The sequence below is a fragment of the Emiliania huxleyi genome (genome assembly GCF_000372725.1).
Source record: "Emiliania huxleyi CCMP1516 unplaced genomic scaffold EMIHUscaffold_31, whole genome shotgun sequence".
Taxonomy (NCBI): domain Eukaryota; phylum Haptophyta; order Isochrysidales; family Noelaerhabdaceae; genus Emiliania; species Emiliania huxleyi.
Window position 1 is genome coordinate 70933 of NW_005199684.1, and position 25611 is coordinate 96543.

At 66.3% G+C, this 25611-nt stretch overlaps 8 protein-coding genes across 8 annotated transcripts in view; 4 read left to right on the forward strand and 4 right to left on the reverse strand.

Moving 5' to 3' along the window:
• Positions 1-560: 560 nt before the first annotated feature.
• Positions 561-3705, reverse strand: EMIHUDRAFT_450691 (hypothetical protein; the record flags this gene model as incomplete). Its single annotated transcript, XM_005774498.1, has 11 exons — positions 561-912; positions 998-1225; positions 1422-1478; positions 1548-1667; positions 1744-2016; positions 2143-2329; positions 2401-2453; positions 2523-2643; positions 2702-2757; positions 2876-3223; positions 3502-3705. The coding sequence occupies 11 exons, from the start codon at positions 3703-3705 to the stop codon at positions 697-699; spliced, it is 1863 nt and encodes a 620-aa protein (XP_005774555.1). The 3' UTR covers positions 561-696.
• Positions 3706-3942: 237 nt separating this feature from the next.
• EMIHUDRAFT_207244 (hypothetical protein) lies at positions 3943-4791 on the forward strand (the record flags this gene model as incomplete). Its single annotated transcript, XM_005774499.1, has 1 exon — positions 3943-4791. One exon carries the CDS (start codon positions 3943-3945, stop codon positions 4789-4791), a length of 849 nt encoding a protein of 282 aa, XP_005774556.1.
• Positions 4792-5497: 706 nt separating this feature from the next.
• EMIHUDRAFT_65118 (hypothetical protein) lies at positions 5498-5710 on the forward strand (the record flags this gene model as incomplete). Its single annotated transcript, XM_005774500.1, has 1 exon — positions 5498-5710. A coding segment is annotated over one exon (213 nt), but the record flags the coding sequence as incomplete, so codon positions are not given.
• Positions 5711-7167: 1457 nt separating this feature from the next.
• EMIHUDRAFT_58884 (RNA-binding protein) lies at positions 7168-7452 on the reverse strand (the record flags this gene model as incomplete). Its single annotated transcript, XM_005774501.1, has 1 exon — positions 7168-7452. A coding segment is annotated over one exon (285 nt), but the record flags the coding sequence as incomplete, so codon positions are not given.
• Positions 7453-8200: 748 nt separating this feature from the next.
• Positions 8201-9687, forward strand: EMIHUDRAFT_207248 (hypothetical protein; the record flags this gene model as incomplete). The annotated part of the gene is made up of 2 exons (XM_005774502.1): positions 8201-9219; positions 9525-9687. 2 exons carry the CDS (start codon positions 8201-8203, stop codon positions 9685-9687), a joined length of 1182 nt encoding a protein of 393 aa, XP_005774559.1.
• A 124-nt stretch (positions 9688-9811) lies between these two features.
• On the reverse strand, positions 9812-10258 carry EMIHUDRAFT_354667 (hypothetical protein; the record flags this gene model as incomplete). The annotated part of the gene is made up of 1 exon (XM_005774503.1): positions 9812-10258. A coding segment is annotated over one exon (246 nt), but the record flags the coding sequence as incomplete, so codon positions are not given.
• Positions 10259-19257: 8999 nt separating this feature from the next.
• EMIHUDRAFT_450693 (hypothetical protein) lies at positions 19258-20545 on the forward strand (the record flags this gene model as incomplete). Its single annotated transcript, XM_005774504.1, has 3 exons — positions 19258-19706; positions 19827-19927; positions 20005-20545. The coding sequence occupies exons 1-3, from the start codon at positions 19272-19274 to the stop codon at positions 20543-20545; spliced, it is 1077 nt and encodes a 358-aa protein (XP_005774561.1). The 5' UTR covers positions 19258-19271.
• Positions 20546-24061: 3516 nt separating this feature from the next.
• Positions 24062-25611, reverse strand: part of AE3 (tentative Ca2+ interacting HCO3-transporter) — a gene marked incomplete at its 5' end in the record, with an annotated part of 7209 nt that continues 5659 nt past the window's right edge. Inside the window, 2 exons of the mRNA XM_005774505.1 lie at positions 24062-24960; positions 25175-25532. The remainder of the gene's footprint in view (positions 24961-25174; positions 25533-25611) is intronic.

Below are 25611 nucleotides of genomic sequence, written 5' to 3' on the forward strand. Positions count from 1 at the left end.
CCTCTGCACGGCGGGGCCTCGTGAGACCTACATCGATGTAGATAAAGAATTTTACAACAAACCTCCCTCGCACAACACTGGGCACGGGACTGGCGCGCACAGATAAAGAAAATCACACTAGAGTGCACACACCACGAGATATGGCTGGATGAGCCTTCGGCCAGACGGGGATGGCTTACCTCGCCTTGAGGACTCGGAGGACTCGGAGGACTCGGAGTAGGACTCGGAGTACTCGGAGTAGTGGAGTGGTGTGCATGCAGGCTGCCTCCGTGATTGTGAGTGTTCGCTCACTGCCTCACCCCTTTTGCGTATAAATATGAACAAGAGTGCATTTTGCGTCAGTACTTCTGACTGAGACTGTGGCTAGACGAGCGGCCTACCTCCAACGGACGGGGCTGTCGTACTAATAGAGGAGACCGCCTCTAAAACTAGTCTAAGAGCCCGCCGGTGCCCCGCCGTGCGCGCCGAGGGGGGTATTTGTCGTCCGTCGTTGCCCGTGCACGTTGGGGTGTGGCGTCGCGACCACCAAGTCCAAGCAGTCCAAGCTGGACTAGTCCAAAAAATAGCAAAATGCTAAAATACAGTGGGACATTACCTGTTTTTACTACTCTCGACGTGGAGTAGCTCATGAACACAAGAGCTCACGCGTACTGGCGTACTGCACGCGCTCACCACACACAGAGGGACCGCGTCACGTCATGTCGAATGTCGCCTCGCGCTCTGCCGTGACCCACCCGCCTCGGCCGCCAGGCCGGCAGGCGGGGCGGCAAGGACGAGCCTGGGCGCGATGGCGGCGTGCACCACGTCGAGGAGCGGCCGCGACAGCTCTCTGAAGGGGGGCGAGCAGTGTATCTCGCCAAAGTTCTCGACGATGTGCGACACGGCCGCCTCGACCAACTCGGCGCCGTTGTGCTGCGGACCAGGGCGAGAAGGGGGGGGGGGTGAGCCGGGGGAGCGGCACGGGCAGAATTGGGGCCTCCGCCCTCCCCCTCTTTGCCTGGTCGGCAACCGTCAGCACGTCGCACACGTTCGCCGCGGAGAGCATCCCCTCGATCCGGTCCGAGCAGAGGGCGCGCAGCCGCTCGACGCCGAAGCGGTCGGCGGCGGCGAAGAGCTCGAGGGCGGACTCCTCGGGGACGGCGGAGGAGTCGGTGTAAAGGTGCTCGAGCAGGAGCTGGAAGACGGGCGGTGAGACGTCGACGATCGGCAGCTCCTCCTCGGTCGCCTGGCACGCACGAGCGTGGTGGTGGGGCAAGGGCCAGGGCAACCCCTCGCGACTCCACGTCTGAAGACAGGAGCCGCGCGCGGAGCAGTCAGAGTGCAAGGCCTGGTGCGCGTGGGTGAGTGGCGGGTGCTATGTGTGTGTGTGTGTGTGTGTGTGTGTGTGTGTGTGTGTGTGTGTGTGTGTGTGTGTGTGTCGCCTCCCTCATGCCGGACGCAAACATGCGCGCGAAGAAGTCGCAGCGCGCGGCGAGCACCACGCGGTGCGCCGGGATCCGCATGTCGCCTAGAAGGTTCCTTGAAGGTTCCTTGAAGGTTCCGAGCACCACGCGGTGCGCCGGGATCCGCATGTCGCCGACGAGCAAGCAGACGTCCGAGAGGAGCTCGCTGTTGAAGTAGCGGCGCCAGTCCGAGGCGAGGCTGGACGAGGGCCGCGTGTCGAGCACCTGGTCCGTCCATTCATCAGTACATCTTTGCTCCACTCATCCATCGCTCATTTGGCCGCGTGCTCAGCGCCTGGACGTCGTTCAGAAAGATGTAGTCGTCCTCCTGCTCGTCCCAGTAGCGGCCGCCAACCACGTAGACGCACTTGCCGACGACGCCCGCAGCGTGGCAGGCTCGCTTGAGCGGGGAGGGCGAGGAGGGGGGGTGGATGCGCCACGCTAGCTGCTCGAGGTCGATCTCGCACACCGCGTTCGAGCACTCGAAGTGCAGGTCCTTGCCGTAGTCGTAGTACTGCCCGCCGAAGACGAGCAGCCGCCCCTCCACCACAGAGGCGGTGTGGTACCTCCGCTCCTGCTCACGGCTCGAAGTGTGAAGAGACGCTGTTCACACCACAAGAGCGGAGTGGTACCTCCGCTCCTGCGGCCCCTCCCCGCTCGCGACGAGACGCGACCACGTCATCGTCGCCTACGAGTGAACCGGCGGCGGTGAAGAGCCGAGGATGGGCGGCGGTGGGGTGTCGTGTCGAGCTCGTGCAATCTCGTGCAATCTCGTGCAATCTCGTGCAATCTCGTCGGGCGCCGTGTCGAGCTTGTGCAAATCGCAGAGGTTGATCGAGCGGTCGTCGCCGTCGAGCCCCGCGCCGCCAAAGAGTATCATGTCGCTCCTGGAGAGGGGAGGACCAGGAACGAGTCGCCAGCTGTGAAAGGGCCCCACCACACGCCCCCTGTAGCGCACCCGACGACGCACGCAGAGTGGCCCTCGCGCTGGCTCGGCAGCTGGCCGTGCGCCTACTCTCAACGACTGCTCAATCATAATGAGTCATACTCATCATGGGAGCTCGGCAGCTGGGCGCGCGCCTCCGGCATGCTCCACGCGCCGGTGGCGGTGTCGAAGGTGTGGAGGTCGTTCAGGTACACGGACTCGCCCTCGTCCTCGAGCTCTCTGTGCGGCGTCCGCTCCGCCTCTTGCACCCACGTCCTATGGACATGTCTCGGACATGTCACGGACGTGTCTCCGACATGTCCGCCTCTTGCACCCACGTGTCCCTCCAAAGATGAAGATGAGCCGGCCGATCACCGCTGCTGAGTGGCCCTGAGATGGTTCGGCAGAGGAGGGAGAGGGTGAGCAAGGAGGGAGGAAAGGAGGGAGCGAGGGAGGCAGGGAGCGAGCGAGGGAGAGGCGAGGCAGGCGAGGCAGGGAGGGAGGTGACCTCCCGCCCTTCCGGCGGAGAGCCGGTATAGGCCGGCTTCATCCACGAGTAGCTCGCCACGTCGAAGACGTGCAAGTCGTCCAAGTACGCGTTCACGCCCGTCTTCTCGTCCTCCCACGTGCCGCCAAAGATGTAGATTTGCTGGTCGACGACCGACGCCGTGTGCCCCTCGCGGTCGTCGGGCGTCGTCGACCGACCCTCCGCGTCTTGGAGGACTTGCGGATACGTCAGCGTCATGTTGACCGTGTCCAGCATCTGCAGCGGAGGGCAGATGACCTTTCCCTCCTCGTCCTCGTGCTTGCCAAAGAGAATAAAGACCCGCTTGCCGACGACGGAGCAGCTGTGGCCCTCGCATGGCCGCCTCGCCCGGCCCCGCGGCTGGATCTGCGACCACTTCATTCCGCAGCGTCCAGTATTCACTGGATAACGCACGCGCCAGTATTCGGGGCAGGGTGCCGTGCACGGCAGCGAGAAGTGCCGAGCTGGCGTGCGGGCGGCTGTACAAAAGAATTTTTTGCGAGCTGGGCCATAACCACTTGAGCGTTGGACGCTCTGCGACTCGAGCACTCTGCGCAGTGCATCGAACTCGCGCCCCGAGACCCGCTTGCTTGGGAGATGCGCGGCACCGTGTGCCACGGCCAGGTCGCCTCGTGGCTCGGGTGGGAGGCCATTGAGCCGCGTCCGCGGGCGTTGATCGTCGAGTCTGTGTATGCCTTCAAGCGCGCTGCGAAAGCGATCTCCGAGAACACCTTCCGTGCCGAGAGGTATCTGCAGCGGGCCCAGGTGAGCGAGTCACTCCTACACGGCATCGGGATTCCGCCGCAATACATTGAGAGCCCCTCGAACGGGGTGGGTTAGGGTGGTTTAGCGCCCCCTAACCCAGGGCGGGTTAGCGTCGTTTACCCTAGACGGTCACTAAACACGCCTAAACGATGCTAAACCGCCTCGACAAATGCTCTGCCTGGCCGGGGAGCTCCGTTTAACACTAAACCGCCCTAAACCCCTCCACAAGTTTCGCGCGCGTCCGCACTAGCCCGCGTCAGCACCTCTCCTCTACCGTCAGACATATGCCAGCTTCTCCCACGGCCGCGCGCACCGCCACCGACGCCGCAAACGGCGCGAGTCCGCCACCGTCGCCTTCCCCCGAGTCTGCGCTCGCCGCGACCCGCGAGCAACTCAACGCCACCCTCACCTACATTCGCGTCACGCCCAACGGCCGCATTGCAGCCGCTGTCGGCTCCGGTGACTCGAGGCCGGAGACCGACCCGGGGTGGGAGGCGCACAAGGAGCAAGCCCGCCAGGCCCGCGAGGGGCAGGATACCTCCTCCACCCCGGCGCGCTCGCCAGGAGAGGCCACCGCCCCACCCGCACAACTCGAGGCCGAGCCGGCGGCGGTCGCCGAGGGCGGTCCCGGAGCCGGGACCGAGACGGGAGGGGAGGAGGCACGCTCCCCGAGCGGGGCGGCGGCCGAGGCCGGCGGAGCCAACGGGACCGAGCCGGAGGGGCAGGCGGCGGGCGATGGGGTTGGAGGCGGCGCCGCCGAGCCGCCGCAGCTCGAGCAGGAGCCCCCTGCCCAGGAGGCGGCCGAGATGCCCGCTGCCGAGAAGACGGCGGTGGAGATCGACCAGCCTCTCGCGCTGACGCTCACGGTGTGCTGCGGCAATCTCTCGCTCGAATCCCGCAACGAACCGCCTTGCGCTCTCCGCAGCGAGGGCGAGTGTGGCCGATTCGGCTTTCTGCTCCCTGGCGGCAGCAGCGGTCACGCCTTTCACCATTGCAGGGAGTATCGTCTCAACCGCCTTGCTCTCAGCTTTTGCGACCGCCCTGGCCGTCTCGGCTGCAGCCGTGGCTGTAGCCTTGGCCGTGTGCAGCTTCTGCTGCAACTGCCGCTCCTGCTCGTCCGCAGCGATCGCTAGAGCTTCGCCCTCTGCGGTGGCGGCTGCAGTTGCCTCGCTGATCGCCGCCTCGACCCGCTGCATATCTCGTGCAGCACGTGCACGCGCCTCGGCGTTGACCGCGGCAACCTGGGAGGAGGCGCCAAACAAGGAAGGCCGTCTGCTCGTCGATGACGGCGCCCCACTCGGCAGGCAGCTACTGAAGCATCCAGAAAGTCCTCGCCCGGACGACGAGGGGCGTCCCAATGCTGTGTGCGCTTTGCTGCGCCTGTGACGCTCGTACTCCGCCTCCGAGACGTCGAGCTGCAACTCAAAGCCGCACTTGCATACCAGCCGCTTGCGCGGCACTTCCTCGCCGCGCATCCGTGTTCTCTCGCGCTGCTCGATTCCGCCGTTGGCCAGCTCGCGCTCCAGCCAAGGCGGCGTGGACGCCATCCGGCTAAACGGCCGATCGTCGGACTAAACGACGACTAAACACGACTAGTCCAGCCCGACAAATGGCGGCCGCAGGCCGGATCAACTCCGTTTAGGCGCGTTTAGTGACCGTTCAGGGTAGACAACGCTAAACCGCCCTGGGTTAAGGGCCCCTAACCCGCGCTAAACGGTGTTAAACTGACACGTTCGAAGGGCTCTCTACATTGGCGCACTGGACGGCGACCTAGTGCCGGTCGAGGAGTACCTGCGCGATGGCGGTGGCGTGGACGTGCGCGACCTCGGGCGGTGCACGATGCTTTACTTTGCGGCCGAGGCAGGCCAGACCGAGGTCGTGAACATGCTGATCGAGCACGGAGCCGACCGGAACATGCAGATCGAGACGGGCGAGACGCCGCTCATCGCCAGCGTGCTGCGCGGCCACCTCGGCGTCTTCAACGTGCTCATGCGCGCCGGCGTCGACGTCAATCTGGCCGACGAGGAAGGATGGACGCCCCTCATGTACGCGGCGCAGGACGGACGCCTCGCGTGCCTCGGCGGTCTGCTCGCCGCCGGCGCGCTCGTCGACGCGGCGTCCACCGCAGAGGTCGACCTGAGGTTCCACAAGAATCAGACTCCGATGTTTCGGGTGCCGCCACGCGGCGAGACGGCGCTGCTGATCGCGGTCAAGAACAGCCAGGGCACGGGCGTCGTCAACCTGCACGCGGCGCAGCAGGGCCTCATCCCGTGCCGCACCGAGCATGTGGCGACGGTCGCCGCCTTGCTCAAGGCCGGCGCGAGCCCAACCCATCGGGACGCGAGGGGAAATAGCCCCACCTCCTTCGCGCTCGGTCGCGGGATGCGCGAGATTACGCGGCTCTTCCAGAAGCACGCGGCGCCGCTCCTTGAGAAGCGCGTGCGCATCCACGGCCTCGTCAGCCGGCCGGAGCTCAACGGCCAGCTTGGCGGCGCCGTCTCGCACGACCCGAGGACGGGCCGCTACGCCGTCGCGCTCGACGAGGGCGCCAGCGACGTCAAGATGTCGATCAAGGTGCGTGCGGCCAACTTGGAGGCCGCCGATTAGGCCGATGGACGTGGCCATTTGCCAGCAAACGGGGCGGCCGACGCTCGGTCCTTGCGCCCGATTTCACGACGGAAGGCATGAACACTGACTGTCGCCTCGGTTTCCGATGCGGAGGTGGAACACCATGCCAGGCGGCGTGCTGCGTCCGCGCACGCTTGTCGTCCGTAGCCGCGCACTCTTTTGGACAGAGGGGCAGAAGAGGGGGGGGCGGCCTGAATGCCTGAGCGGGGCTGAATCGAATGGCAATCGGGGAGGGAGGCTGTGGCCCCTGTGGGGGTGGGGTGGGGGGGGCTCGCTTTTGAAAAGAATTCAATAAATATATATTTCCCCTGGCCGGAGCCCCGCGGCGTTTTTTGGTTTTCAAAAGTGCGGCGCGCGCTCGTGTCTCTGCGCCGGGCCTGATTTTTATCAAGATCTTTCATATTGTTACGGCAGCGTGGTGCGGCTCCTCACCAATAGTCTCCCTCCTCCTCCCCCGGACGAGGCGCGCCGCACTTGAAACACGCCCTCTTCCGTGCAAACACGAGCGCACCGCAGTCCTGGCAGGTCCAGTCGCCAGGGAGCATCTCGGGAGGGCCTCCGCCCCTCGGCTCGGCGGCGCCCTTGAACCATTCCCGCCGCCCTCGAGCCGCGCCCGAGCGCCCGCCGCCGCGCCCGCCGCCGCCGTCCACCCGCCCCCCCACCCACCACGAGCGCTGGCGCCGCGCATCATCCAGAGAGACGCCGAGGTCGGCGAGATCGTCGAGCAGCTCATCCGCCTTCTGGAAATCGCGCTGCTGGCGCGCCGCGTCCCGCTCTGCCAGCAGCCGCGCCACCGCCGCCTCGTCCACCGCCGCCTCCCCGTCGGCCGTGCCGGCGACACGGCTCCACTGCCGGTCCCGCCAGCTGTCAGCCGCGCGTGCCCCACTGCCGGCGCCGCGAGCCTGTCGGCGGCTCGACTCCTGCGCGTCCTTGCGCACGTTGAGCGAGCGGCCGTCGAGTTCGGAGCCGGTCATCTCGCGGATGGCGTCCTCCGCCGCCGCCGAGCTCTCGAATTGCACGATGCCGCAACCCTTGGAAGCGCCGTCCTGCGTCTGGCTGACGCTGGTGTAGACGACGGGGAATCCGCTCGAGAGGAAGTGGTCCTTGAGGCCGGCCCAGTCAGTGTCGTACGAGAGATTCTCAACAAACACCCGGGTACCAGCAAAGTTGTCTCGCCACTCACCGCGGCCGGAGCCATGGCCGCCACGCTCGGGGCTGCGTCCGCGGCCGCCAGGTCCGCTGACTCGCTGCCAGCCGGCGAGGCCGTGCGCTCCGCGGGCCGACACGAGTATTAGCACGAGCTTCATCGCGTATGGCCGGCTGAGTGCACGGCTGAGTGCAGCGACGTGCCTGCCGTGAGCTTGAGCGCTCCTGCGAAAAGAATTTCGTGGTACACGGTAATTCACAGGGATGCATCTTTTGGGGCACGACAGCCTGGCGATCCTGGCGATAGCGTGGGCACAGCCACAGGCGGAGCCGGAGGGGAAACAAACGTGAAACGAGTACCGATGTGTTAGCTGGCTGGCAACAGAGCTGCTGCCGCATCGGAGTTGGCGAGGCGGGCTGTGGGCGATCGATTAGGGCCGCTTGCGTGGGTTCGAGCCCCACCACGGAGACTCTTCCATCCCCGCGCGGACCACGGGACTCCTCTGCGCACACCGCGAGGTGTGGTAGCAGTCATCATCTTCTACATCTGTGTCGCGTTCTGTGGCAGCTGTACTCATTGTGGCAGCAGTCCTTGAAAAGAATCCGCCGCGGCCACCATGTTCCCACCCCCAACGTGGCATTATCGATCGCGCGGCCGCATAGCAACTTCGGTCGTGTCATCGCGCCGTCTGCTGCTGCTGCCGCAGCATGAGGGTCTGCGCCGCGCGCTCGCCCCCTATGCGCACGACCGCTGGCGCTGCCACGCGTATGGATGTGGCGTACCTTACATTCGGGGCACAGCTGACACACGCTGACAAGTTGGCCAACAGCCTCCGCGCGATTCACAACGTGGAGGCCTGGTCCGATGGTGGAATTCATTACCACATCATAGTCGCCACAATGCGGCAGCCTCCGAGGGAGGCGTGCGAGGCGATCTGCTCGCTCTCGCCGTCACGGCATGGCGACATGAGCGACCGGATCCATCTTCACACTTTGGCGAACCTGTCAAGGGAAGCGATGCAGCTGAAGGGGCGGCTCGCGAAACTGGCAAGGGGTCCGGGGAAAATGTACCTCTGGAAAAATATGATCCACTACATACTTCCGGAGCAGCTGGATCGCGTGCTGCTGCTCGACTCCGACATCTTCATCGTGACTGAAGTCGCGCAGCTGTGGAGCATGTTCGACCGCTTTGGCCCGAACCAAATGATTGGCATGGGACTCGAGCAGAACCAGTTCTACTCGTCTTTGTTCGGAAGCACATCGGGAGCCCTCGGCCTGAACTCGGGGGTGGTTCTCTACGATCTTCGACGTATGCGCGCGTCGGAGCTGTACAAGCGGCAGCTCGAGGGGTTCGCATCGCAACGCCTGCCGGTGGGCATTCCAATCAAGCCAGAGAGGACTCGCCTCGGCTACATCGCGGATCAGACCCTGTTTTCTTTCATGAGCCACCCAACTGCTGCCGGTGCGGCAGAGCTTTTTTTCGTCCTCCCGTGCGGCTGGAACAGACAGTTGAGTCCCCAGTACTGGACAACTCCGGGCTTCCTCGCTACCCACCAGTGCTCCGGTCCGTGCCACCTGCTGCACGCCAACTTTAAGCCATACAAGCGCCTGCTCGAGGGCTGGATCCAGAGCGACCCCACAGGACGCACATGCGGCGTGCGTGCGGCAGTCGAGGGCGCTCGCAACTGCACCTCTCGCTTTCCCAAACACCCCCCGCGGGAGCACGAGTGCCCGGACGCCATATGGGCCTATCCCGCTGGGGTGTACATGATGCGCGAAGTCGCGAGGTGTTGCAGCCCCTTTGCGATCGATCCGACGCTAGTGACGCCCAGGCGCAACTCATTATGGCCTCGGCACGCAGTCCAGGCCTGATTGTCTCGTGCTCGGTTGTTGGTCCATTCCTGGCGGCGCCTTCCGCCTGGCGCTCGAGGTCTTTCCCTCAAGTTTTTTTCAGTGGCATCAGTCACCGACACTCATGTGCTGAGATGACAAGAAAGGTGGCCGTCGACTCGAGTATTGAGGATGTAAACCGCCGTGTCGGCCGTCTCCGTCGACACACTGGTGAAGAGAGTGGCTTGACAGCATGGAGCAGGCGACGAAGGTTCACCATCCAGAAGAGCTTTGCCACAGACAAGCTCGGCGTCGTTGTGCCGGACAAGGACCGCGTGCTCACAGAGCTGATCCCTTGTGGCGCAGCCGCGGCGCCGTGCGTCCCCGGGCTCCAGCCTGGCGACAAAAGGTCCAGAGCGTCATAGCGGCAAGCTCATCGCCGAGACGAGACCGGCGACGCTCGAGACGACGTCACGACGAGGGACGCGCTCAGAATACGAGAACCGCAGCGCGCAGTCCAGTTACAGTAATCCACCACCCGTCGTCTTTCCCTCTCTAGGTTATGTTTGTAAGGCCTCCACACCGTGGATCTGTACGTGCGTACACAAGACACACTAATAGAGACGAGGAACGGCGAAGCTAAATCACCGACTCCTTTTATTCCTTCCCGGCGGCGGCGGGCTCGCGCCACAGCGGCTCAGGCCGCCCAAGCGCGGGGGCCGACCTCCGCCGCCGGCGTGACGGCTGTCATCGCGGGGCGTAGCGCATGTTGATGTAGATCCAGCAAGTCATCCCCTCCTTGCCCGTGCTGGAGAGGCGCAGCTTCGCGACCGGCTGCACCACGCTGAGGCCATGCTCCCACCACTCGCTCGCCGTCCGGTAGCTCACCAGCACGCGAAAGGGGGAGCGCTGCAGCACGCGCGCGAGCGACGCCATCGTCGTCGGCGAGAAGACCCGGTCGAAGACGTACACGTGCGAGAAGTCGAGGTGCGAGCCTGCGTGTGCCATACCTCCAGAGTATCGAACCCAGTGTGGGGTCTCTGCCGCGTGGTAGCAGGTGTGTAGCAGATGTGCGAGGTGCGAGTCTGTATGGTGAGTACGCCAACCTCGGGGCGGGAGGACGGCATTGTGCAGTGTACTCAGAGCACCGCGTGAAGACGAGGGGGGTGCGAATGCAGCAAACACATACAGCGGAATACGGCCGAATACAGCGGAGTCTCTTGAAGAGTGCGAGAGGCAAGAGAGCGTACTCCGCTAAGTTTAGAGGTGTGAGACGGGGAGATACGGAGAGATGTTGGGGAGATACGGGGAGATTCCGCGTCTAGAGGTGCGGGCCGAGCGTCGCGTCCCCAAAGTGGAAGTAGACCTGTCACACATTGCAGTTGTACGTGAGTATGCTGCACACTACAGGAGCGGCGCGTCCCCAACGCGAAAGAAGACCGACTCGAACGGGTCCATGTCGACCGCCGGCTCATCGCCGCCCCCTCCGCCCCCTCCGCCGCCTCCCCCTCCGCCGCCGTCCACGCCGCCGTCGCCACCGCCGCCGCCGCTCTCCTCGCCTCCGCCGCCGCCTCCGCCGCACTCCTCGGCAGCGGGTGGAGATCGCGCAGTGCAGAGAAGGGTCGCGTCCAGCAGCAGCTCGGAGCGGATCTCCTGCAGCGAGCGGCACGCGATCTGGTGGCGCGAGATTCGCCGAGATTCGTCCGAGATTCGTCCGAGATTCGTCCGAGATTCGGCCCGGGGACTCCTGCAGCGAGTGGCACGCGATCTGGTGGCGCGAGATGACGCACTCGATGCCGACAGCGCGCCGCACGCCCGCCTCGAGGGCGACATGCATCACCACCTAAGGCAAGGCAAGGGAAGGTACACTTCTCCACACACACGAGGTGGTGGGGCAAGGGCCAGGCAGCCCTCGCGGCTCCACGTCTAGACAGGCAGGAGCCCCACGGCATTCAATGTGCAAGGCCCAGTGCGCGTGGGCGAGCGGTGTGTGAGTGTGAGTGTGAGTGTGAGTGTGAGTGTGAGTGAGGGGGGTCGGGGGCGAGAGCGAGGGCGAGGGCGAGGGCGAGGGCGAGGGTGAGTGTGAGGGGTGAGGGGTGAGGGGTGAGGGGTGAGGCATATGCACCACCACCACCTTGCCATACCCCGACCCGACGTCGACGAAGCACGAGCGGCGGGTGAGGTCCCAGCAGCTGGGCCAGCCGACCGGGTGCAGCCTGTAACGAATCATCAACCCGTCAACCATGCGCAGCGAATGACCAACGGCCAGCCAAGACGGTGGTGCAGCCGGCAGAGCACGCTCCCGCGCAAGTTGGAGAGCAGGCCGCAGAGCCGCGACACCGACCCCGCCGTCATCTCTCCGTACCCCTCCGACCCACGCGTGTTGCCGCCAAGCCCGCGAGGCGCGTCGATCCGCGTCGTCAGCGAGCCGCCTCCGCCTCCCCCTCCTCCTCCTCCGCTGCCGCCGCCGAAGCCTCCTGCGCCGCCTCCTCCTCCGCCCCCGCGCTGCGAGCGCGCGTTTGCGGTCGAGGTTGCAGCGTCGTAGTCCGAGGAGAGGCCCCAATCGAGGTACGACTGGCCCTCGATGACCTTGTAGAGCCGGCGCTGCAGCAGCGGCAGCCGCGCCTCGGCAGCGACCACCTCGACGACGGGCGGCAGTGAACAGAGTAGCGATGAATAGCCGGTGGTGAGTCATGCACTAGTCGTGAATCAAGGCAGCGGCCACCTCGACGAGGGGCACCTCGAAGTATCCCCCCTCCGCCGCCTCGTCACCCGAGCACGACCCCTCCCTGACTGCAACCTCGCCCACCTAAGGGGGGGGATCGGGGGAGATCGGGGGAGATCGGGGGAGATAGGCCTTCCTGACCGCCACCTCTCGCCCACCGTCGACCCGCTGCGCTGCCGCTGCGCGCGGTCCGGCCGCGCACATAGCACCTCGCCGCACCGCGTCGCCAGGCCTGCGGGGAGGGATGGGGAGGGGTGGGGAGGGGTGGGGAGGGGTGGGGGGGAGAGAGGGAGAGAGAGAGAAGAGAGAGAGAGAAAAGAGAGAAGAGAGAAGGCAGAAAAGAGGGAGGGAGAGCGAAGAGAGCGAGGAGAGCGAAGAGAGCGAAGAGGGCGCCACACCTTGCAGTCCCGACACGCGCGCCACCGCGCCGCCCCGCAGCTCGATGCTCTGCGACACGGCGACGGGGTCGTCTCCGCGGAACAGCGCCGCCTCGTACCTCCCGCCCGCGAGTGGATGATCAATTAATGACTCATTAATCATTCATTAACAGCGCCGCCTCGTACCTCCCGTCCGCGAGCGCGCGCAGCTCCGCCGGCGTGAAGAGCGTCTCGCCTGTTCACGGCGGGAGCTGTGAAGAGGCGCTGTTCACACCCTCCGCCCAGCCGCCGGCGTGAAGAGCGTCTCGCCGAGGACCGCGTCCTACGAAGTGGGTATACACCGACGTGAGGGAGGGAGGGCGGGCATTGTGCCGCGTCTTCAGGGCACCGCGTGAGTACGAGGGGGAGGCGAGTGCAGCGGATGCGGCAGAGTACTCTCGCGCGCTAGTTGGGAGAGAAGAATCCGGCTCCCGCGTCTAGGGACCGAGATACGGGGAGATACGGGGAGATACGGGGAGATATGGGCAGATACGGGGAGATATGGGGAGATAGTCCGCGTCTCGGGGCAGCGTCCCTCCGGATGGTCTTGAAGCGGCGCCGCCACGGAGGGAAGCGCCACCGCCCTCCCCGCGGCCAGCCCTCGCAACCGTGCAGACCCACCCACGCGCCCGACGCGCCTAGTACCATACCTCAACGGGATCGAACCCAGTGTGGGTTCAGGTACCGTGGGAGGTGCGGTATCACGGGCCCGGGTTGCCGCTAGGCCAGCACCAGCGCAGCCGGCAGCCGGCAGCAGTCGCGCCTGGAGAGGCGCCACGATCATCAGGGGGAGGTGTGGGGGAGGTGTGGGGGAGGTGTGGGGGAGGTGTGGGGGAGATATCGCACCGCCCGCCGGCGGGCAGACATCCAGCCAATACATGCCCTCCTCCTCCGCCGCCGCCGCAGCCCCCTCAGCCGCCGCCCCGCCCGCCCCCTCCGCCGCCCCCCTCGCCGCCCCCTCCGCCGCCGCCGCAAGGTCAAGCCGCAGCAGAGACTGCCCCGCATGCCTCTCCGCCGCCGCCCAGCCGGGCTTGCACCCCTCCCACGCGCCCGTCAGCCGCTGCGAGGCGGCCGCGCCGTCGGACGCCTCCACAAACCAGCAGCCCGCCGCCTCGGCTACCTCTTCCTCGCCCGTCGGCTCGCCGTCTTGGCCGAGCGGCGGCGGCAGCACGTCCGTCGGCATCGAGCCTGAGAATCAATCATTCCTCATCCCGCATGCATCATTGATTGGGCGGCGCCGCCCGTCGGCATCGAGCCGTGCAACGCGAGCGAAGCGAGCACCAGAGGGCCGTCTCGCTCGATTGGCGAGAAGGAGCCGCATAGCTCGGACTGCAGGGCCGCCCTCTCTCGCTGCTGGAGCGGCGTGAGCGGCTGCTGGCCTCGCGAGCGCAGCGCCGCCACGGCGCGCGCGCCGCACGCGCGCGCGTCCAGCTCGCCCGAGTGTCGCAGGTGCAGCGCCTGCACGAGCGAGTTCACTCGTTACGGACGAGTTCGAGCTGGAGGTACGGGCAGGTCTCCCCATATCTCCCCACATCTCGCCATATCTCCCCACATCTCGCCATATCTCCCCACATCTCGCCTGCACGAGCTGGAGGTACGGGCACGTCTCCCACTTGAAAGAGTCGGCTGCGCGCCGCAGAAAGCCGAGCGCGGGTGCGACCGCCGCGGCGATCGAGGGCGCCGACGGAGTGGCGCGCAGCTCCGCACGCGCGCCGCGCTGCTGCGCCTCACTCGGGCCGGCGATGCAATCGCTCTCCGCGTCCGAGCCGTCCGAGCGCTGGGACGGCTCTGGCCTCAAAGCCCGAGTTGTGGTGGAGCCGGCCCGCGCACCGGCGTCGGCCGCGTCGGCCGGCGCGTCCGTCTCGCGCGGCCTGGCTCGCTTGCGACGCCTGCCCTTGGCACCGCCGCCGCCGATGGCGGGCGAGGTTGCAGGCTGCGCGCCGTCCTGGCGCCACAGCGCCGTGAGCAGGGCGTCGAGCGCGCCGATCCGATCGCCCGCGTGCTGCCGCGTGACCGCCTCGAGCTCGGCGTCGCTGACTGAGGGCACGAGCGTCTTGAGCCACGTCTTTGTCGTCGCCGGCATGAAGCAACTCGCTCAGACACTCTCACGACACAGACTGAGTAGGAATCCTACACCAAAAAGAATTTACAAATTGCACTTCGCCTCTCTCGACCCGAACTCCCGTGCTGCCCGACGGCGGTTCCCTGCTTGCGCTTTGCGTGCTGCTTCGGCTACTCCGCGCTCGACCTCTGCTTCGGTCCGTGCAACGACCAACGTTGAAAGAGAGGCTGCCTGCATGCGGCACAAGGCTTCCACCGGCCCGCTGGCTCGCCGTTGCCGTTCATCGTGCTGCGGTCAGCCTCAGAAACGCTCGCCGCAGTTGGCGCGTCGGTGGCAACGCTCCGCGCACCGCGGGAAACGAGCTGCTTTTGTAAGTGTCTCTTCATGACGAATGGACGCACGAAAATCGAGACTTGAATTTTTTTAGCTGGGAATAGGACCGCCGCAAGCGACGTGGCGTGGGGCGGTTGAGCATCCCTCCGGGGGCCCCTCTGCGCCGGGGAGGCGTTGTTGAAAAGGTAGCAGCTCTTGCCGAGGAACGCCCAGTAACCAAGCTAGCCAAATGAAGCAGAGGGGCCAGAGAATAGAGCTAGAAGCTTTAAAAGGACGTACATGTGGCATTACGCGCCACGCTCGTTTTGAAAACCGGGGGTGGGGATTGTGCGGTTGAAAGGTTTGTTCTCCCTTGTTCCAAGCACGAAGATCACCTTTCTCTTTCTGCTTACACTGATCGGGCTCGAGATCGCGGGACTGACGCGCACTGAACACTCCCACACACGCACAGGGTCACACATCCACTCTCTCACGAGACAGTGCAGACATGAACACCGGGAAGGGCGCGAAGGGGAGAGCGGGGGCGCGGGCGGGGGCGGGGGCGGGGGCGGCGGCGCGCGGCGCACGCATGCGCGCGGCTGAGGGCAGGGGTGGGATTCCCGCCGTGCACACACTGCGCGCGCACACACCACATACCCTCATGAGACACACTGAGGGAAGGACGGAGCGGCGGCAGCGGCGGCAGCGGCGGCGGCAGCGGCGGCAGTGCGCGCGCGGCGCGCGCGACGGAGGGGCGGAGCAGCGACCGGTGCGCGGTCGCTGCTCTGTCTGTCCCGGAGCGCCGTCTGCGCGGGGTGCGTGTCAGGAGAGGGGGCAAGCGTGGCGGCGCGGGGACACGCGGCGGCGGCGGCGAGCAGGCGAGCGATCCGTGCGCGGTGAGGCGGCCGGCGAGAGGGCGGCGGGTGCGGGGCAAGGAAGTAGCCCACACCCGACGCGTCGCTCGAATGAATCGACGCCTGCGCAGGGGCCGCAGGGCGGTCAGTGGTGAGGCGAGGCGGAGCCGGCCGCGGGCCGGGTGCCAAGGCGTTGTGAATGCCAAGGCCGAGACGGAGGGGGCGCGCGGCGGGGGGGGGGGGGGGGGGGGGCTCCCCCCCCCCGGGGTATAACTTGGGTCTCTGGCATAGCGAAGATGCGCCGTCAGGTGACCACCCCTGGAGGTGGCAACTCGTCGGAGCTTCCGGGGTAACATCTAGGGGTCCCTGAACGTTTCCGCAGGCGAAAGGACAAGACGGATTTTTAAAGAATTTACAAATCCGCACTTCGCCTCTCTCGACCCGCGCGGCGGTAACTCCCGTGCTGCCCGACGGCGGTTCCCTGCTTGCGCTTTGCGTGCTGCTTCGGCTACTCCGCGCTCGACCTCTGCTTCGGTCCGTGCAACGTTGCTGCGGCGGCGCGCCGTCCGACTCCAAGCAAGACGAACGACCTTTCGGGCTGGCGAGGGCGGCTACTTCACCTTTCGCATCCCGTCCCTCATCATTCGCTTGCCATACGGAGACCTTGCGTGCTACAGGGCCGCCGCGACGGCCTCCCACCCTCCAAGTGCTCCCTCCCTTCGAGTACGTACTTTTAGCTTACTGTGGGAGAAAAGGGAGGGGGAGGCGCGATTTCTAGGCCCTTCTCTCTTCGAGCGATCTGTGTCAAGAATTTTGACCGCGCAAGACATAAGGGTGGCTCAGGGCTCTGCCCGCAAGGCGCCCGCGTCGCCGACGCGGTACCATTGACTAGTCCCGGGATTCACACCCACACGACCAAATAGCGAAAATCCGATCCGGCGCTTCCTTCGATTGGACGGACGAAATGATCGGGAAAAGCGGGACCGCCATCGCGAATCGGAGGTTCACCATATATGCCGAGCCTGCTAGGGCGGCTCCTCGACGGCCTCACTAGCTTCATCGGCGGAAGAGCAGGGTCGGCGGGTTTCGGCGCTGAGGCAGGCGAGGAGGAGCTCGAGGAGGAGCTCGAGGAGGAGGAGGAGGAGGAGGAGGGGGAGGAGGAGGAGGAGGAGGAGGAGGAGGAGGAGGAGGAGGAGGAGGAGGAGGAGGAGGAAGAGGCAGACTATGAGTAGGTGCACTCGATCAAAAAATGCTAATCTACAGGAGAAGGTGGAGCCCCTACCAGTGCTCAAGTGCAGAAGTCGAAAAGAAGAATTAATTGCGCAAAAGGAAGAAAATGCGCCGCGTTGGCCCTTGGGGCCCTATCCGTCGGGGGAGTCCGTATGATCCTCTCCCCTGTGCAAGCTCGCTCTTCGGCGCCACGAGCACTACTCGCCGTGCAGCATCAGCGTGTGCGGCTGGCGCTGCTCGGCGCGGCAGCAGCCGCTGTGGGCCTCCTCCTCGTCGTTGGGCTGCTCGCAGCGGCTCGCTCGCCCACGCTGCTCTTCTCATCGGCAGCGGCATCCACCGCGGTGCCTCTCGTTAACGCCACGCCGACGACAGACCTTGTCGAGCTGCCACAGGGCTGTTCCGCCGCTCCCGTGCTCGACGCGCTCGCCACTGCGGTGGCCAACTCGTACCTCCGTCGGGAGGCTCGACGCATGCCGTACCCGCCGGACCCTGCAAAGCAGCGGACGCTGATCGCTCCCGACGAGAGTGGCACGCACTCGCAGACGGGCACCTCAGTGGTCCTCTTCAACCAGAGCACGCTCAGCACGAGCTTCCGCGACATCGAGATTGCAACCTGCTGGGACGCGCACAAGCGAGTGGGCATCGACGTGCCAAACGTGCTCGGCTACCTGAAGAAAGGAGCCAGCGCGAGCTTTGGCCTCGTGGGCGACGGCCTGCACGCGTGGAGTGGCAAGCCGGCGCGTGGCAGCGAGAGGGGCGGGCTGGAGCCGGTCGCGTCGACGGTGAGTCTCGTCGAGGTTGACGTTGGCAGGAGTCGAGGGGAAATGAAGGAGCGGCCCCTGCACACGGATACGAGTGACACGCATGAGGGGCTGTGAGTAGGACCCCCCGCCTGCCAGACTACTTTGTGGCGAGGGCCTACGGCGTGCGCTCGACCGTGGCGATGCGCTACCTGAACAGCGTCTCTTCACACCTCGCGCTGTGAATATAGGCGTGCGCTCGACCGTGGCGATGCGCTACCTGCTCGAGCAGGACACGCCGTGGAGCTTCTTCGGGGCGGTGCGTGCGCCTAGAAGCGGAACACGTGGTCGTCCAACCACCGCTCGAGAGGACACGTACTCAACTGTAGTCGCACCGCTCGTGTTCACGCGGTGCTCGGAATACGCTGCAGAAGGCTGTCTCCCTGAGGTTGGTGTGTTCGGCACGCAGGCCCCCGAGGCGCCACTCGAGCTCGCCAGCGGTGGCTTGGTCATGAGCATGGAGGGGATGCTGCTGCTCGACCGGGTGGCGCTGGGCGTGGGGGGGACACCGCGGTCATTAATCAGTCCATCATCTCATCATGACTGTAGCAAGCTCAGGTGGCGCTGAGCGTGGGTGACACCGCGGTGGTACAGAGCTGCCAAGGCCTCTTTGGCGTGAGAGAGGTCATCGGCGAGCTTCCCTTTGTGGGCGAGATGTAGCCCGAGATGTAGCCCGAGATGTAGCCCGAGATGTAGCCGAGATGTAGCCTGACCTTTGTGGGCGCGCGGCCGGCGCATCTCTCGACCGTCTCTCGGCTGCATCTGTACCTCGGCTGTCTCTCGGCTGTAGGAGAGCTCTCGGCGACCGACACCGGCGACACGCCGCTCGACGGCTTCGCCAAGGAGCTGTGCTACGGCCCCGACTACTGGGACCACACCCTCGGCCCGCGCCCGCCCGGGCTGGTGTCTGAGCTCAACGCGGCCGTGCGGGAGCACTTCTCGGCGAAAGGGCTGCTCCATTTGGGCGCGAGAGGGGGGGCCAAAGCCTCCCCGCCGCCCGCCGCCACGCCTAGTCCAGCGCGCCGCTAGCAGACCGCTCTCGGGGGGACAGGCCCGGCCCAGGCGCGGTCGGGTTTTACTTATTGACGGTAGGTGACGGCGCGCACTGCGCACCTCGATGTCTGAAAACTGCAGCTCCTAGTGCGCACACCAGACATCAGTCATCACTTAGTGGTTGTGTAACATCTGTTTTCTTCATTTATTTATTCACATCAGAGAGAGAGAGGAGAGAGTTCAGAGAGAGAGAGCGAGAGAGAGCGCCCCAACACGTCCAAGCATATACCGCGCCTCTTCAGAACTTCACACTACACACACACCTCTGGGTGGGATTTGCATCTCATGAGAGAGAGAGAAGAGCGAGAGGAAGAGAGAGAGAGGTGTGAACGGTTGCTTCTGCGTCTTTTGGGTCCGGGGTTGATAAATGTGTGTGAACGGCGACTAACGGCGTGGTACCTCTGTCTCAGTCACGGTGTGAACGGTTGCTTGTGCGTCTTGGGCTTGTTGTGTTTTTTTGTGAACGGCGACTATCCAGGGCACGCGCACGCGCACGCGCACGCACGCGCACGCGCGTGGGTGGTACACCTCTTCGCAACACCCGTCTCTTACTCCGCATGAGAAACGCTTGGCGAATCACGCGCTGGGATCCTGGGGCAGGCACGCCGACGTATCTTCTCGCCTCGGCATTCACCGTCACTCCTTCGCTTTGCGCCCAAGCGACACGAGTTGACTGCGTCATCGACAGCAGCAACTCGATCCGCGGGACGACGAATTTCAGGCACTTTGCTCACGCCGCTGAAAGTCTCCTCGCCTGCTGGTCGTTCTTCCGGCGGTACCCGGCTGCCCGGCCGCGGCTGGTGCTGAAGGACCTTCGCAGCATCGACGGCGTCATTTGGGCCGAGAGCCTCGTCCGCCTGATGGGGTGTGAGGTGCTCGGCGGCATTCGCGCCTGGCAGTACTACCTCCCAATGGCGACGCTGAACGCGGCGGGTTGCGCCGTTCGTGGCGCGCTGCGCCAGCGCAGTGGCAATGGCTACAAGGGACGGGAGGCGCCTCGCCGGCCCAAACATATACGCACACAAGACGCTCCTCTTTCCCTCCCATCTCCTATTTCCCCCTCGCCTCCTCGCCTCCGGAGACCCACAGAGAGAAAGCCTGCTGCTGCTCAGATGAAGTGGCTAATGTCGGAGAGCGACGCGTCGGAGCTGCAGCAACGCCTCCACCGCAACCACACGGCAGGGGGCGTGCTTCGCGTCGGCATCGCCAACCGGCGAGAAGTGCTTCAGCGCGGCGCCCGAGCGGCGTGCACCGCTCCACACCCCTCTCCCGTACCGCCTGTGCCTGTAGGCGCGGCTCTCGCAACCTCTCGAATGTCGACGCGGTCGCCGCCGCCCTCTCCTCGGCCCTCCGATCAGTCCAGGCAAGCTCCCGGGGCGGCGGCGACGGGTTGCAACATTTTATGCGCGTCGACGTGAACGTCGTCGCCGACTTGGGTGGCTGGACGTTTCTGGAGCAAGCAACGTGGGTCAGTGCGCAGATGTTGGTGGTGATGCCTCACGGGGCCGGATCAGTGAACTACCTCTTTGCTCGGCCGTGCACCGCCATTCTCGAGGTGTATCCCTTTGGATACTACCTGCCCGGAGAGTACCTCAATCTCGCGCGAGCCGTCGGCGCGCTCGGCTACACAGCCTACCCGGGCGACACACCCTACAACGACACGGACCGGCACTCTAGCCCCGCAGCGCGCTACCAAGCGCGGAGCGTCTCGCTCGCGCCAGATCCCGCCCGGGTGGCGGAGTGGGCGGTCGAGGCGGTCGCGGCGAGCGCGCAGTGCCGGCGCCACCAGTCACAAGGTGCGCGTGCGCCTCCTCGCGAGGCGTTTGCGTAGCGCGAGAGCGGAGCCGGAGTGAGTGGGCGCCTGTCTTTTCACTTTTGTTTTGTTTTGTTAATGTTATTGCATATTGTTATTGACCAGCACCAGCACACTCGTGATGGACTGAAGGTTATTGATAGCTCATAGCTCAAAAAAAAATACCAACACGAAAACTGGGCCGCGCGGGCAGCGGGCACCGCTCTGGGCCGTTCCTTGGCCGCTTTTTAGGCTGAACAAGGTTTTCCTCTCGCACCCCGTCTCTTTTCCTTTCCTTTTTTCTCTGCAGCACCCTCTCTTTTCCTCTCTATTTTCCCGGGAAAACCATCAAATTTTCCGGGCTCTGAGCCGAGTCTGAGGCTGGTTTGGGCCCAAAATCAGCCAAATCGGCAAAATACCGGGTATTTTGCGGGTATACCTGGAAAACCCCGGGTATACCTGGAAAATATCCTGCGACCGCCTGGGTATCGTGCCGATTTCCTCAATTTTGCGTCAGATTTTGCCCCAGACCAGCTCTCAGACTCAGGGAAACTCGCGAGTTTCCAGAATGGAGCACCAAACACCCTCTGTTTTCCCTGGAAATTTCCGGAAACGCAAAGTGCTGGGGACCCTCTGTTTTCCTTTTTGTTTGCCGGAAAAGCTTGTGCAGGCCAAGCCGCTTTGTGTATCTCGAGACCTCGAGAGAAGGCCGCCCGCAGGCCCTCCCCGCGAATTGGCTTTCTTTTCGGCGGGCAAGGCCGTTCCAATTTAATCCAAACAGCAAACTTGTGCGTGCCTCGATGGGAAAACGTACGTTCCTCATGCTGGAACGAGGCTCACAAGTCACATTGGCTCAGCCCAGCGAGCGCAACCAGAGCTGCACTCAATGCGCGGCGAGGCCTCGTGCGACGCTCCGGCGCTCTGTCCCGCGGCGGACCTTCTCGTCCCGTCCTCCGACGCGGCAGAGGCGGGGGTCCCGTTCGAGCGCCTCGCTCTGGTGCGCCACGAGCTCGACAGCTACCGCGCCGCCTGCAGTGCAAACGGCTTTGACGCGCACCTCGCGTCGTACCGGAGGCTGTACAACCGTACGCTCGACCCCTCCGTGGCGGATGCGCGCGTGCTGGTGGTGCGGGATAGCATCGCCCGGCGCGACCGCGGCATCGGCCAGCAGACGCCGTTCTTGCTCAAGTGGCTGCTGATTGGCTTTGCGCTGCAGCGGCCAGTCTACTTCCAGTACTGCGCCACGGAGGCGGAGCCGTGGGCCGAGCCCGAGGTGCGGCACCGGACGGGCCGCCGGTACGGGCCCATGCACTGCGACCAGGTCCACTACGACCTGGGCGACTACTTTGGCCTCCTCGGCGGCGTCGACGTGCGGTGGCGCCCGCACCTCCACGCGGCGGCGATGCGCAGGCGGGGGCTCCGGCAGACGGTGGTGGGCGCCTGCTCACTGGACGAGCGGCGGCCAGCTCCGGGCAGCGACGGCGAAGAGGCCGACACCTGGCTCTTCCTCTGCCGGCCGGCGCAGTGCGGCCCAAAGGCGGAGGCCAAGTCGCTGCTTCCCCGGCTGCGCGAGCGCATGCTCCGATTCTGGACGTCGTCCGAGGTGGAGGAGCACCCGTTCCTCGCGTTCGAGTACCCGACCCTCACCAAGAGCTACGGCTGCACCGGCATCTCCCCTGGCCTCATCTATGGGCCCGAGTTCGACCGCCTGCTCCACCAGCTGAGCGCCACCCCGCGGCCGGCGCCCTGCGCGAGCGTGCCCGACGCCGCCCGGCCGGCGAGCGCCGGGCAGTGCCTGACAGGCGCCCTGCCCGTGGGCTGGCTGGCGGGCGTGATGGGCCACCGCATCTTCGTGCCCCGCGACTCGAGGAAGCTCGAGGGGTGGGCGGCTTGCGCGCAGTTCGCCCTCCTCCGCCCGACGCCGCTGCTGAGGACCGCAGCCTCGCGGCTGCTCCCTCGACTGCAGCGCCGGACCGGCGACGGCGACCAGCGCGCTGCCACGCTGTACTCCCTGCACCTGCGAACCATGGAGGTGGACGATGCCGCCTGCTTCTCGGTGGCAGGCGCGGTCACCAACGGAAGTGCTGCGGCGATCGATGACGGCGTGAGCGCCGCCGGCGCGATGCGGGCCCTCGACCTCGCCTTTGCCTTTCCGGCGCGGCGTCCGAGCGGCTGCCGCCGCTGGATGCGCTGCAGCGCCTTTGGCAGCCTGTTCGATCTCAGCCCCGCTGCGCCCTTTGGCGGCCTCTCCGGCTTTGTCGCCGGCCTCCTGCGCCACCTGCCGGGCGGGGCGCGGCTGTTCCTCTCGACCGACTCGCCCCGCGCGGAGAAGCTACTCCTCCGCGCGTTCGCGCCTCGGCTCGCGACCGCCAGCGACGGCGCCGCCTCCTTCCTTGTGCCGACCTGGCACGAGGGCGCGGCGGCCGACCCGGAGGTCGCCGCGCGCCGCCGCTCGAGCTGGCTGTTCGCGGCGCTCGACTTTTATGTCTTTGGCCTCTCGTCGGGGATCTTCCGCATGGACGCGAGCTCCCAGTTCCCGCGGATGGCCGCGCGGCGGCGGTTCGGGGTGCCAATCGTCGGTGGCGCCGAGGACTTTTGCCGCCTGCTCTCCAACCGCTCGTCGATGGGCGCCGCGGCGCCCGACGGGGGGACGCGAGGCCCGGACGGCCCCGGGGGCCTCGAGGTTGGCGCGATCGTCCAGTCGTGCATGGACGAGGCGATCGACGCGGGCGCACCCTCGGACGGCGAGGGCTCGGACGAGGCGTGGCAGTCGCGCCGGCTCGCGGCGCTGACCCGGTGGCAGGGCTCTCTCTGCGCCGCCGACGCGCGCCTCTGGAGGTCCGGCCGCAAAGGCGCGGGCGCAGCGGGCGGCTGCGCCGCCGACGAGCACGCGGGGAGAGACCGACGAGCCGCGAGGTTGCGCGGGAGATAGATGATCCGCCACGCGCATTGAGGCGCCCCGCCGCCGCCAAGAGAGTAGGGAGGAGTGGGTAATGCGTTGGTTGTACTAAACCCCTCTTCGTCTGCTAAGATTAACAATGCGTCTTTCTTGTTCGTTTAGAAGCTAGACGGCGCTCCGAAAGTCCTCATTATTCGCGGCGACGTCGCCGTCTCTCTCACACACTGTCCTCCCCCCTCCTCTCGTCTTGTGTTTCCGCCAGGGCTCAGCTCTCAGAGGGAGAGGTGGCGACGGCCGGGCGGCGCGCGCGTGTGTGTGTTTGGGCCCGAGTATAGTACAAAAGAAAACGATGCCGGGAAGCTTTCCCCCCTTGTGTTTTCTTGCCTTCGTTCCTGGCCGGCAAAAGTGCGCAAAGGCGTTCACTGTAGTGAGCGTCGGGCTGGTTTCTCTGTGTTGCATCGAGGGTCCCCGAGGGTGAAGGGAAGCTTGCAGGTGGTTTGGCTCACAGACGCCTCAACGAACGGACGCCCTGCCAAGGCCGAACGAAAGCCAAACATACCTCACGCCCGAGCACGTCGGCCGTCTCTCACACACTGTCCTTCCAGGGGCCTGGCAGGGTCCCCGAGGGTGCCGGCCGGGAAGCTCGCAGCAGTTCGGTGGAAGACGCTCACGGACTGAGCAAGGCCGAACACAGAACTTGCGCCGCGGCCTCCATGGTGGCGCCGCCCTTTGCCGCTCTTTCCCCCCGCGCCCACGTCGCCCGCACACGCGTCCTGGGACCGGCCCGAACGCGCGCCCGCGCCGGCTCCCACGCGCGCGAGGCGTCCTCGTTGCCGCAGCCTCGGCAACTCCGTCCCTCCGACTCCCTCCCATGATGCCCGCCCCACCACAGGAAACGCACATGTTCGTCACCCTTCGCGGCAGCGTCTCGGTCAGCGCGGCCAACCTGCCCCCCGGCCTCCGCGAGGCGATCGAGTCTGCGGCTGGCGGCGCGGCCGGCGGCGGCCTTCCACCGGGCCTTCGAATCATCGGGGCGCCGGCAGAGCTCTTCGCGCCGGGCGGCCCGCTCGGAGGCCCGCCGGCCGGCGCCGCCCCAGCCAACGCGGCCGACGCCCCCAGCCCCGGCGTGGCCGCCGCGCCCGACTTCGGGTCGGCGTTTGGCGCAATGGTCGGTGCGCCCGCGGGCGCGGCGCCGGGAGAGGGCGGCGAGATGAACGACCGGATCCGGCACCTGTCGGGGGCGATCGCAAACACGATTTTCCGCGACCTCCTCTCGGGCGCCATCCGCGCCGGCGAGCCCGGCCCTCCCCCCGCGTCAGAGGACGCCATCTCCAAGCTCGAGCGCAACGTGACGCCCCCAGAGGGGAGCCACTGCCCCATCTGCCTCTCGGGCTTCGGCGATGAGCCGGAGAGCCCGGCGGGCACGCGGGCGGCGGGCGGCGCCGGCGGCTCCTCCTCCTCCGCCGCCAACGCCGGCCCCCGATGCCGCGGCTCCGCCTGCCGCACCGTCCGCATGCCGTGCGGGCACGACTTTCACGAGTCGTGCCTGCTGCAGGCGGGCTCTTGCTCCGCCCCCGCCCACCGCTCCTCGCTCCCGCCCGACGCCCCCCTTCCCAACCCCCCTTCTCCTCTCCGCCTGCCCGAGTGCCCCCTCCCTCGCCCCCTCCCTCCCCACCCCGTCCCCGCCTCCCCCGCCTCGCCCACCTAAAAAGCAGCAGCAGCACCGCCGCCCTCACGCCCCCCTCCCCCCCACCCCCCCCGTGCTGCAGTGGGTGCGGACGCACAACACGTGCCCGATCTGCCGGCACGCGATCGAGCAGGACCCGGCCCCGCGCGCGCCGCCCCTCATCTCGATGCTGCACGGCTGGCGCGAAGCCACCAACCCAGACGGACCCTCTGCGGGCGGCGGCGGCGGCGACGGGGGGCCCGCGCTCCCCGGCGGCAGGCTGGCTGGAGGGGTGGCCGCTCCGTCCGCCTCGGCGGCCGAGGCGATGGCGGCGGCGATGCAAGGGCTGCAGGGCCACATGCACGTCTTCAACGCCGTCTCTGGCGGCGGCCTCGACCACACCGCTGCCGCCCCCGCCGACAGCGCCGACGGCGCTGCTGCCAGCTCGAGCTCCTCTCCGTGAGCTCCTCCCCCACCTCCTCCCCCCCCCCCCCCACACACAGACGCACGCACACCCACGCACCCACTCTCCACCCACTC